The 13,406-nt window shown below is 38.1% G+C and overlaps 1 protein-coding gene across 4 annotated transcripts in view; it reads right to left on the reverse strand.

Annotated features, from left to right (window-relative positions):
- cstf2 (cleavage stimulation factor, 3' pre-RNA, subunit 2) overlaps positions 1-13,406 on the reverse strand; it is a 68,326-nt gene that overhangs the window by 25,031 nt on the left and 29,889 nt on the right. For 3 of the 4 annotated variants that reach the window (XM_043704570.2, XM_043704573.2, XM_043704571.2), the window contains exons 9-11: positions 13,263-13,319; positions 7,640-7,781; positions 3,887-4,242 (exon numbers count right to left, since the gene is read on the reverse strand). In XM_043704570.2, the coding sequence (XP_043560505.2) occupies positions 3,887-4,242; positions 7,640-7,781; positions 13,263-13,319 (555 nt within the window). The remainder of the gene's footprint in view (positions 1-3,886; positions 4,243-7,639; positions 7,782-13,262; positions 13,320-13,406) is intronic. The other variant, XM_043704572.2, reaches the window with a different exon arrangement.

Below are 13,406 nucleotides of genomic sequence, written 5' to 3' on the forward strand. Positions count from 1 at the left end.
GTAGTGTACAAAATCCCATGCAAGGACTGCACAAAGCACTACATAGGACAAATACGAAGACAGCTAACGATCCGCATCCATGAACACCAACTAGCGACGAAACGACACGACAAGCTACACACACAGATGACAAGCAACATGAATTCGACTGGGACAACACTACTATTATAGGACAAGCCAAACAGAGAACAGCCAGGGAATTCCTAGAGGCATGGCACTCATCCACAGATTCAGTCAATAAGCACATCGACCTGGACCCAATATACCAACCACTGCAACGGACAGCTGGAACTGACAACTGGAAGCGGCAGATTTAAACCACTACAAATGCCGGAGCAAAGATCACAGAAGCGCTTCACAGGAGGCTCCCAAGCACTGAGGATGTCACCTAGACAGGGGACAAAATGTCTGCAACACAAATTCCCAGCTCGGCGAACAGAACCACAACAACGAGCACCTGAGCTACAAATCTTCTCACAGACTTTGAAGGTTAGATCTCACAGAATACAGGGAGAACTAGCCATTTGGATACAGAACTGGCTCAAAGGTAGAAGACAGAGGGTGGCAATGGAGTGTTGTTTTTCAGACTGGAGGACTGTGACCAGTGGAGTGCCACAAGGTTCGGTGCTGGATCCACTACTTTTTGTCATTTACATAAATGATTTGGATGGGAGCATAAGAGGTACAGTTAGTAAGTTTGCAGATGAGACCAAAATCAGAGGTGTAGTTGACAGTGAAGAACGTTACCTCAGATTACAACAGGATCTTGATCAGATGGGCCAATGGGCTGAGGAGTGGCAGATGGAGTTTAATTCCAATAAATGCGAGGTGCTGCATTTTTGGAAAATCTTAGCAGGACTTATACACTTAATGGTAAGGCCCTAGGGAATGTTGCTGAACAAAGAGACCTTGGAGTGCAGGTTCACAGCTCTTTGAAAATGGAGTTGCAGGTAGATAGGATAGTGATGGCGGCGTTCGGTATGCTTTCTTTTATTGGTCAGAGTATTGAGTACAGGAGTTGGGAGGTCATATTGTGGCTGTACAGGACATTGGTTAGGCCACTGTTGGAATAGTGTGTGCAATTCTGGTCTCCTTCCTATTGAAAAGATGTTGTGAAACTTGAAAGGGTTCAGAAAAGATTTACAAGGATGTTGCCAGGGTTGGAGGGTTTGAGCTATAGGGAGAGGCTGAGGGGTGACCTTATAGAGGTTTACAATATCATGATGGGCATAGATAGGACAAATAGACAAAGTCTTTCCCTGGGGTGTGGGAATCCAGAACTACAGGGCATAGGTTTAGGGTGAGAGGGGAAAGATATAAAAGAGACCTACGGGGCAACTTTTTCACACAGAGGGTGGTACATGTATGGAATGAGCTGACAGAGGAAGTGGTGGAGGCTGGTACAATTGCAACATTTAAGAGGCATTTGGATGGGTATATGAATAGGAAGGGTTTGCAGGGATATGGGCCAGGTGCTGGCAGATGTGACTAGATTGGGTTGGGATGTCTGGTTGGCATGGATGGGTTGGACTGAAGGGTCTATTTCCATGCTGTACATCTCTATGACTATGACTAAATATACCCAGTTCATCTTTGTTTCCTGTCTTTGAAGGTCATTAATTATCTAAACAGGAAGGTTTCAGCTCAGGCAAGTGTTATGTTTGGATGCCCAAACTATATATAAAACTATAGAGAATCGAAGTTAAGGGCAAAAGCTCTACCTGATGAAGGGCTTTTGCCCAAATCATCGCAGGTGATTCCTGATGAAGGGCTTTTGCCCAAAACGTTGATTCTCCTGCTCCTTGGATGCTGCCTGACCTGCTGTGCTTTTCCAGTACCACAGACTCGACTCTGATCTCCAGGATCTGCAGTCCTCACTTCAGCCTTTATCAAACTATATCACAGTATATGCATCTATGTAATTTCAGAAGATATGGACTTGGTTTATTGTCTCACTTAAACAGAAACTCCAATTCCAAACATATTGCGTTCTCTCAGAATGAACCGAAAGGATTTGTCTAGATTATGTAACATACAACTTAATGATTCACGTGATGGTGAGCTACAATTACTAACTTATCAAATGCAGAGGATATCCAGATCTCAAAATTCACAGAGTTTTGCTTTTAGTAAAATAACTTTTGATTATTTTAAGCTCTCTTTTACTTCTCAAAAAGTACAAATTACCTATAGGTTTAATTACTACCTCAGTACTGGTGCCTTCAGAAGACGGATTCAAGGTTGATAAGAGATTAATTCTCTAAACTGTACTGAATCAGAGCATGATATTGCACAGAAGGCAACCATGCCTGTATCTTGGAAACATCTATACTTTATTCCCACTCCCCTGCTCTTTCTCAAAGTCCTGAAATTATTTCCTCTTCAAATTTTTATCCAATTCCTTTTTGATGAGTTTCATTGAATCTGGTTCTGAAATCCTTTTAACTACCTCATTTCAATTCACTGCTCAAATTTTGTTTTAAGATGTCACCTCATGGTTATTTTTCCAATTACCAAATTTTGGTCCTCTGTTACAGCCTCTTCTGTGTGTCACTTACACAATCAAAGATATCCATGGTCTCTCAAGTCTTCACTATTCTAAGGAGAACAACCTTAGTTTTTCAAGCGCAACATACAACTAAAATCTTCAATTTCTGGTATAAATTTCATAAATTATTTCTGCACCTTCTCAGTCCCCAATTTTCTTCGTTAAAGTGTGGTGCCCAGTGTCATTCTTATGTATAAGTCATAAATGAAAGACTGCATAATTCATCAACAGTCTAAATCACAAATTTGATAGCTCAAACATCTAACAACGTCCATTTTCATGTTGCGTTACTATTTTCACAATGTTTGCCACTGATAAACAGGAATAATTTTCTGCTTGAAACTACTGGAATGTACTCTGAGCATTTAATCATTGACAGACCTCTCCAAACGTTACCAGGTTGTCCATCACTGAAATAGAGTAATTTGTTGACAAAATGTTGGTCACAAAAGAATGCTTTCATTTTGTGCATTTTTAAAAAAACTATATTCTTCCCAACCCACGAACGCATGATGGTTCTTTTCTCTCCAAACTTCATTCAGTAAAACAAAAGACTGCTTTGTAGTAAATTATCAATCTGTGCTGCAAGTGCCACCAGGTCAGCAACACTGCTGGCTGATTGATATGCTGAAGGCACACTGTGGGATAAAAAATCGATACAGTAAGCCTTTTCTGTTCCTTTTCTACACTCCCAACTCATGAGCCAACAGTCATGACAATTCACAGAGCTAGGAACACTAGAACTCTCAACTACACAAATATTAAGAGCATTCTTTACAGCTGAATACTGTGGACAGCAATAAAGTAAAACATGTTTAAGGCCACAAAACAGTTAACATTTTTAAAATGCTATGATGTGCTAAAGTCAGAGGCAATTATCAGGAATAATATGCAGAGGAACCTTGATTATCCGAAGGACACAGGCACAGAATATTTTGTTTGGTTAATCGAATTCCAGATGATCGAATGCCGGATAACCTAGTTTAGCCAAGCATCGGGATCTTGCTGGTTAATCCGATATTCGGATATTCGAATGCCGGATAATCAAGACTCCTCTGTATGTATACATTCAACTGCCAGTTGTGATGCTCACATGTAAGTGAAGCATTTCAAAGTAGATTATTGACATACATGGTAATGCAATTTTAACTATAATACTAAGTGCTCTGTTATTACTCTTAAATGAACTTTTCAAATCTTGTCAAAACAGTAAAGTCAAATATGGACAATTTGAAAATAGTTGGAAAAAAAAAATCAGGAAAACTTCAATTGAGTCTATTTAATTGCTAGTGCTATTTCCAAACCATCTTAATTTTTCTTTGTTATGCACTAACTTGCCTCTAGATTCATGAGGAGGGCCCCTCTGATCCATCATTGGACCCCTTGGATCTCCCATCATTCCTCTTGGATCTCCCATAGGACCTCTTGGCTCACCCATTGGCCCACGTGGCTCACCCATTGGCCCACGTGGCTCACCCATTGGCCCACGTGGCTCACCCATTGGCCCACGTGGCTCACCCATTGGGCCCCTCTGTTCACCAATGGGTCCTCTCTGTTCTCCCATTGGCCCTGCTCTCATGTCATGTTGCATTCCTCGTGGTTCATGGGCATTTCTCATGTCAGGAGGTCCTCTGCCATCATGACTAGGCACATGGTGCATGGGTGGGCCCTGATGCGGGGGACCAATATATCCTCTGAAAAACAAAAACAATAAAATTAGCCACAGACTCAAATATTGGGTGGCAATATGAAAACTATATACGCCAATAAAATAGTGATGCAATAGAAATACAATCTGAAATATGCAAATCATTCTTTTTTATCCTTTCATGAGTTGTGGGTATTGCTGGCAAAGCTCATCAGAGTTAGAAATGCAGATTCTTTTGAGAATCAAATAGATCAATTCCAGAGTTGATTGAGAGCATGTGCTGCTCGTTCAACTTCTGTATTTAAGTACAGGTAGTTCTTCTACAATGTGATAGTTACGTTCTTGTGCAAACCTGCATTATAGAAAAATCACATGTAGAAACAGCGCTTAAAGTGTTCGCAATGTAATTGTGTTATAGCCAATACACATTTTAAAAGTTCATGCTTTAGTAACAGTGTCCCCAATTACATTAACAAAATCCGCAATATTGTAGAACGACCTGTACAGAGTTAGGAGCCCTCTTGTGGAGCAGGGATTATCCTTATCCCTGGACCGGGAGCTTAGATTCAAGTTCTACCTCTTCCAGAGGGGAGTAATAGCATCTTTGAACTGGTTGATTAGCTAAACAGGTTAGGTCTTGAGTTAGGGCCCTCTAGCAGTAGAGGGCCAGGTTCATACCCTGCCTGCTCCAGAGATGTACAATGACATCTCTGAACAGATAATTTAAAAATAAAGGTTCTTCTGGTAGTGGTAGCGGCCCTACTTCTGAGCCAGAAGACCCAGGTTCAAGTTCCACCTAATTTGGAGATGCGTAATTACATTCCTGAACAAGTTGATTGGATTTGAGCCCTTCTTGTGGCTCAGTGGAAGTGTTTCTGTCTGTGGACCAAAGGGCCCAGGTTCAAGTCCCACCTGCTCCAGACAGGAGTAATAAAATCTCTGAACTGGCTGATTAGAAAAATGTCACAGCATCTCCCAACAGGTGATTATAAAATATCTAAAATGAAAAAAAGGGGGCTCTGTGACATGGTGGTAGTGTCATTACCTTGAGGTCAGTATGCCTGACCCACATGTTCCAGAGATTTGTAATAACATCTTTGAACAGGCTAATTAGAAAGATCCTAAAGTTAAAGAAAAGTGTTGCATTCTTCCATAGTTGTGGGTTGGTTTCTGGACTGGGCAAGAACCCAAAAAGAAAGGGAAAATTTAATTTTGTGCTATGCTACAAGTTTGTACAGTAAAGCCTTTGCAAATTTCTGGAAGTCTTTGATTTCTAATTCACCAGATGGATATTGGTGTATAAAACAAGGCCAGTGTTTATTGCCCATTGTCAAAAATTCAACAGTGAACTGTGTTAAAACTTAGAGCGACATTTTGAAATATGTTGAAGAACTTTACTTATCAACCATGACTGAATGGTGGAGTAGACTCGATGGGCTGAATGGCCTAATTTCTGCTCCTATGTCTTATGGTTAACTGACAATATCGCTTCATAATTTACAGTAGGTGATTGACAAAATCTGTTCATTGAGCCCCAGGGGCATTGTTATATAACACATCAACAAGAGAAAGACTAAAGAATGAGAAATCTACCTGAATGAATGTGTTGGCTATACAACAAAACTTTATTAAAAACTCAAACTGGTTTGCATCATAACACTGTACTATTTCATATAACTAAAGGTGAACAGCTGTTCTCATTTAGAATTAATCAATTGAGTTATTTAATAATCATTTGATTATGAAACTATCTAGGAACTGTTTTCATAAATCGGACATTTTCCCTATTACAGTGTACATAATGAATTAGTGACTGAACATCTTTTCTTCCAGTGCATTTCTGAACACAGCTAAGTTCTATCTATGTTGGGAAATAGAACATATGCTGAAGTCTGGAATGAATTTAAGATTAAGGAGTTAATCTTAACCTTGTATTACATCAATATAAAGTAGGAATCTCCCAATACATTGCTATGCCAATCTCATTAAAATAACAATACTGAAATTGTAGGTCATTCAATCTGGCACTACAGCCTCTGGAACTTAATTTGTTTCAGTGTAAAATAAATACAGGAATCAGCCTAAAATATTGTTCCTGTTTACTATCCAGATATTTTGCTTGAAAGTAAGTTGACACGAATTTCAATTGGGTGCCAAATGTTATTGCCAAGCTCTCAAAATGGCAATATCTGTGGGATTACAGAGCTGAGTGCACAACTAATATGAGTCATGACCTTAAAGAGAGAGAAAATCTGGGATCCATAAGAGAAAGGAACTATGAAAAAACAATGGCTAACTTGTACCTCTACATCTCTGTAGAAAAATCAAGAGTTGGTCAACAGCGAACTTACAATGATAGAAATTAGTAAACAGAATTTTCCTTTTCGATTGTGGTCTGTGAACAAAACCTAGCCTCAACATTCCGTTGAAAATAGTAGCCTACAAGACACTGAGGCAATATCAATGACAAGAATCTGAGCCAAAGAATATAAATCATATTAGAGATTTCCCACAACTCTCAAAAAAAGTCAACATAGGAATCGATATACGTCAGTCAAATGTAATCACTGCCTGACATTAGCTAAAGAGTATCTTTTAAAGGGCTGGTACGTTTCATTGCGAGAGGTATCCATTACAATGCTGCCAACAGATATCAGTGTATTTTTTAATTCAAATTTGCAAAGAAAGTCCAGATCATTTATTTCTCTCAAAGTTTATGATGTGGATGTGCCAGTGTTGGACCCGGGTGGACAAGATCAGAAGTCAGACAACAGGTCTTATTTCAAATGGCTTATTTGAAATCAGAAGCTTTTTGAGCATTGCTCCTTCATCAGGTGAAGTGAGAGACAAGCACAGAATTTATAGGCAGAGAGATTGTTATAGGTCATCCCTTCACTTGCTATTCAGCTGTTGACACTTTACTCATACTGTCTGACACTCCTGATCACTTGCAGGGACCTATTATTTGGTCTGTCGACATTCCACTTACACCATTTGTATGAAGCTCCTGAGTTCAAATATACCTGTTGAACTGTAAGTTGGTGTCGTCTGACTTCTGATCTCAACGTTTAATTGAATATGGCATAAACTTCGTACTTCCACTATTATTCTACTGAAACTCTAGTGACAATACTGCAATTTAGAAAGTGGTCCTAGATTTATAATATTGCTGTCGTAAGTCTAAATGGTGAAAAACTAAAAGATTAAAAATCATCATGCACTGCAGTTTCACCCTTCTCAATTTTTCTGTAAATTAATCTACATGGGCTTGCAGAAGGCATGTAGCAATAATAGCTAAATACATATCAAGATATGTAATTTTACTCATTTTTCAATGCACAGATTCTGATATTAACATATACACAGGCAAATCTGAGAAAGGAATGACTGTCGGGCAACACTTCGTCAGATAACAGATAAATATTTTATATCCTATCAATTACCTTGGTTCCACCTCCCCAGTGACAGAAAGCAGAGTTCCTCCACGAGGATCATTTGGTGCATCTCCTAATAAACCTCTTGGAGCCGGAGCCCCACCTACTGGTGGACCCCGCTGCATGTTGCCTCTGGGGTCCTGCATTGGGACTGAAAAAGGAAAAGAAATCCATGTCAAAAGATGTGTGAAGTCTGGATGAATTTGGATATCACAATAAGATAAACAGGAAGAAAGCAGAATCATGCTTTCAAAAAAAAAAGGGCGTTTCCAGTCTTACAGAGCATTAATGATTTCCTGCATTCTGTACTATCCACGCATATTATCCATGAAGTCAAGAATGTTGAATGTCTGGAAGCATTCTGGCCTCAAACTTATTCACAAATGATGCATGATTGAAACACAGGGACTGAAACACAACTGGCCCAAGCAGAAGTACAAGATACATGATCAAACTGCCCCACAGAAACACAGCTGAGATGAAGATCAAGTGGCACTAATATCCTTTCTGCATTCTATGCTCATGCAACAAACAGTCTTCCATTATGCTGTACCACATAATATCTTTCTGAAGTTTTGAATAATTTTTGCCCTGTAACCTGTATAAACCTATTATGCAATCTAATAAACAAATAAATGCATTTAAAATTCAAATTTCAGCCCAGATAAAAAAAACGAAAACATTCCAAATCGGCATGATTTGCATCTGTTCAATATTTCAAAAGCCTGTCTGGCAATATTATGGTCAGAGATATAAAGTATTTCATTATTTTCTCTCACAATCACACAATAACACTACTTATTGGTAACCTTGCATTGCATGCATCAAAAACCAAGATGTGCACCCTCTTGATTTTAACCATTGTACACACAGTAATCTAAGAGGCTCAGCTTGTTAAAGTTTATTTATAACTTAAATGAAACCATGCAGAAAGGCTCAATTCAGTTGCAAAGTCATTTCATATTATTTAGAGTCGCAGCAAAGACTTCAACTCATTATGCCATGGGCTGATTTTTACAGAAACAAAAAATTTTCAGTGTTACATTGTATTACAACGCAAATTATGTTAAGACAACATGTGGGAATTAAATTAATTACAAAACACCTTGTAAGTAAAACAGGACTATTCAGTTTTTAAGAAGTAATACACAAGGTGTGGATTTCAAAATAATTATGTTTACACTGCACTTAAATTTTATACTGCGCACTTCCAGTCAAATCAGCGAAACAGAGGAAGAATTGTCTCTGACTAAATTCAGAAAATCACCATCAGTTCTCTGATTTCATATGAAGCTATTTTAACATTTTACTACATGCTTCCCACTTCTCTGTTTCACTAGAACAGATTTGAAGTTGTTGAGTTTTATTCACTGAAATCACTATCACAGTTGCCAATAACACAAACATCTCCAAACATTTCCAATTTCTTAAATTGGGTCTTTTTTCCCACTCAATTAAACATTACACAACTTTGTTACAGTTAGGCCACAGTTCTAACATACTAACTTACCTGACTGATGAGGATCCAAATATTGATTCTATTCTCTATCAGAAATTCTAAAAGTTTTAATATTGATTTCTGAGCAGTAACTGAGGGCACAGAAAACCTTGGAAATGTATACTAGGGTAAAAGCAAATTTCCAATTATATTTGAAGAGTGGTCAAAACCTGTTAGGTCAAGTAAAGGATAAAGTACATGGATACTCAGGTATCCATAAGTTGGCAGATGCAGAACATATTACAGTCTACTTGCTAATAAAGAGGATTACTGCTCTAACCCACTATCGTCCATACAGGAAAATAAAGGCAAAGTACTGCAGATGCTAAAGATCTAAAATAAAAACAAAGTACTGGAGAAATTTAGCAAGCTGGCAGCATCTGGAGAAAGAACAGTTCATCCTGGATACAGTTGAGCTTCATGAGTTTTGTTGAAGTTACATTCTTCCAGCCAAATGGACAGAGTGTCTTGAAATCCCTGATTTCTGATTTGCAGATAATGGACAAGCACTCACAGGCAAAGAGGTATTTGCAAAGAAAGCAAAGAATTCCCAGTCCCTGACCTGTTCTTGTCGCTATAGTACCTATACGGCTGGTCCAGTTCAGTTAATGACCAATGGTAACTATCAGGATATTAACAATGGGGGATAATGCCATTAAATGCCAAATGAGGATTGTTGGATTGTTCTATTGTTGGATTGTCTGGCACTTGCATGGTGCAAATGTTTCTTGTGACTTTTCAGCCCAATCTTGTATGTTGTCCAGGTCTTGCTGCACATGTCCACAGTATCTGAGGAGCTGCAAGGGATACTAAATAATTTTGAAATCAGTAGTGAATATCCCCACTTCTGACTATATGTTGGAAGGATATATTATCATCAAGTTGGGCCTGGTAGTTGTGCTTGAAATCAATGGGGCTTTGGAAGAGATGATGGTTATGTGTTAATTGGGGGTAGCTGCCTGGGTGTATATTAGTGAGGTAGGAGTTCGTGTGCAAGACAGTTGGAATAAAACTGATCAGAAAAGGATATGCCTGGAGTCTAGCTACATTTAACCTCTGTTTTTTAATGGTGTTAGCATAGAATGATAGCAGTTTGCAAGCCCAAGATTGAAAACCACGTATTATTCTAACCAAAAGAGTAATTCAGAAAAGATGACTGACTCAAAATCGAAAAGTATTAACTTACATAAATAAAATTGATCAAAAAAGTGATTTATTAATTACTTGAGAGACATGGTCAAATTTTGAAAAATTCCAAAATAGTGAAAATAATTCCATTGAAGAGTAAGTGATGGAATTCAGTAGATTGCATGCAAGACTATAGAAATTCCATCTGGAAATTCCTCAATGTGTGTTGGAATTCAAGTTATTAGACTGTGTCAAAGTATTGAGCTTCCACAGTTTTCTAGTTTTGACAGGAGTTAAAGTTGTAGGTAAATACACACTGCTAGAACAAACATTAAAAGCACCAAGGGAAAGCTTTCTGTATGCAAATGGAACAATTAGGCAGGCAATAGAAAATGGATGACATAATGTTAACAGGCTGGAAAAATAGTCTAGATTGCGCAGGTGTCAAAAAAATGAAGACAAAGATGCTTTTAACAGTTTGGAAAAGCAAAAAGAATTTGTGACTTTTAATAAAAGAATGAACCCCAGAAATGCCATGGTGTAGTGAATCAATTCTGCAGATGTGGTATCAATTAAGATTATGCCAAGTGGTATAATAGAGTAAATGAAATTAAATACAAATGGAACATTCAGAGGAAGATGGATAGATCAATCGAAAACAGGGCACTGTAATGATCACAAGATGTGTTAGCCAAGCAATGAATGTGTTGGTGTCAGAATCTTTCAATTGTGCAGTTTTAGACAGCAGAAAAACATCTACAATATGTGGAGTAGACTGGCTAAAAGACTACCTAGTCTCTCTTAGTAATAAGGAATGGAACAAAATTAAGGAATTTGATAGTTTCACCAGGTTCAGATTTGGGGATGATAACATAGTAAAATCCTTAAAAAGGGTAGCCATTCTTTGTAAAATAGCCAGGATCAATCATTTTATGAGCGCAGATGTAACAGCCAGTAATATATCATCGCGATCCATGAAAAATGCACTGAAACTGGATATTAAAATGACAATACTTGGGAATGTGGATCAATTAATATTAAAGCAATATCATCAGCAGGGAGATCAGCTCAAAGGGGAGCATTTGTACACCCTTCAAAAGAGGTCCCAAACACACTGAACAGTCTGAAACTTAAATAAATGCATACGTGAATTAAATGACATTTGGCACTTCTTGATAAGATCCATCGTACTAAAATTGGACGGTGTAGAGTTGAAAGCAAACCCCACCACGTTTTACTACCACCAGGAGCAACAACTCTCAGATATCTTTATCGTTCATGTAGATGATTTTTTGGGGGGTTGGAAGATGTGAATTTGAAAGCAATGCTATAACTGGGGTTAGAATAGAGTATTAGGCTTCTGCGACTTTTAGGTACACTGGATTGAAAATCGAGAAGAATACATTGAGTGCTACTATGAAAAACCCCAGCTGAAAGAAATCATCCAGATGAATGAAAAATGGAAAAAAATTTAAAATTAATGTATTGTATTTTGAAATTTCCATCATTTGGATATACCAGGAAGATGAACTTATTGTTTTTAACTGATGCTTATTACATAAGCAAGAGATAGGTCCACAAATGTAGGAGTGTTTTATAATGTTTCTTTTGGAAAAGGTAAATGTTGTACCTTTGCATGGGAAACCCGAAAGATCAGAGAGTAGTGTCCAGTAACTTAGTATTAGAGTACATATGGCATTTTTCTTAGATAAAATAGCTGAAGAAATTCTAAAAAGGGATTCAGCTGTAATACCTACTAAGTGCTAAAATAGCAATAGGTTCTGGAGAAACTCAGGTCATGTGGCAACACCTGTGGAGTGAAAAATATGTTTCATGCCCTACGTGACTTCAGTCTATACCATTACTCCCTACAGCTCTAGACTTTGCAAATTCCTTCCACCAGATCCTTCCACAGAAGTCATCTGTATTGGAATTCTCTTAGTTTGTTTGGATGAGTTCACTTCCAACAACTCTGAAAGAGCTCAATACCATTCAGCAAAAAGCATCCAATTTGACCGGCATCTCGTTTAATAACTTTTACTTTCACTCTTCTCTAGCACAGGATAGATCTACGTGCCGTGCTTGCCACCTTTAAGAGACACTACATCATTGAGATCTGATTTTGTACCTTTTTGCACCTTAAAGGTGCTTTATTAAATTAGGTTAGTGCTGTCTGGACGGAAGCTGGTATCTCAATCCTATCTTAATAAATCCAAAATTTGGATTTGTAATAAAGCCAAACAAATCCAATGGGTCATGCATATCCTACCATTTGCAAGGACCCTATAACAGGATTCAGATATCCTATCTGTTGACCAGGTTTGTACTTTACCACAAATTATAGATGCATTTATACTGTAACTATGGCATTTATGCCAAGTACTACAACACAAATTATGTAAATGCAGTCTGAATCTGGAGTTCATGCATAGACTTAAGGAAAGAGGTTGATGGCTAAGAGATTTGAGGAGCAAGCTTTGCAATCTAAGGGTAGTGGGAGTCTTGAACTTACTGTTTGAAAGGATAGTTGAGTCAGAAACTCTTGTAACATTTACATATTAAATAGATATTCACTTGCATTGCCATAGTCTCCAGGGAAAATGGGATTAGCATAGTGAGATATTTGTTGGTTGACGCAGACAAAATGGGCTGAATGGCCTCTTTCTGTGCTGCAAACCTGTCTGATCCTTGCACTTCAGTCACATTCCTCAACTTTTAAGTCTACTAGATCCTTCCTGAGTAAATATTATCATTAATTGCAACCAAATTTCAGACAATTTATTACATTTTGGTGCACCACAATAAAACTCCACAAATACTTAACCTCTGACCTCTAATCTGAAACAGGAGACACATTCCATATTTTAAAAAGTTTAACCCTTACATCTCATTCAACAAAATGTAATATCTCTCAAAGTGAAAGCAACCAGCAAACATGAAGGGTTACACCTCTCCGTTACAGGTTATTTGTAAGATCAGAGGTTAAACTTTCATTCAAATTAGTACCTTGTCCTCTCTCGATCTGTGCAGTCCCTGCAGAGGCCACAGGTGAGTGCATACTTCCTGTGAGAATACGAGATAAAGAATAGTGCAATGGATAACCTGTCCTTTTATAACATTCAGGTTTTGTGCAATAAAAGTAACAGAAGC

Source organism: Chiloscyllium plagiosum, unplaced genomic scaffold, assembly GCF_037043375.1.
Source record: "Chiloscyllium plagiosum isolate Xiang-an unplaced genomic scaffold, Cpla_swu_hap1 HiC_scaffold_11, whole genome shotgun sequence".
Taxonomy (NCBI): Eukaryota; Metazoa; Chordata; class Chondrichthyes; order Orectolobiformes; family Hemiscylliidae; genus Chiloscyllium; species Chiloscyllium plagiosum.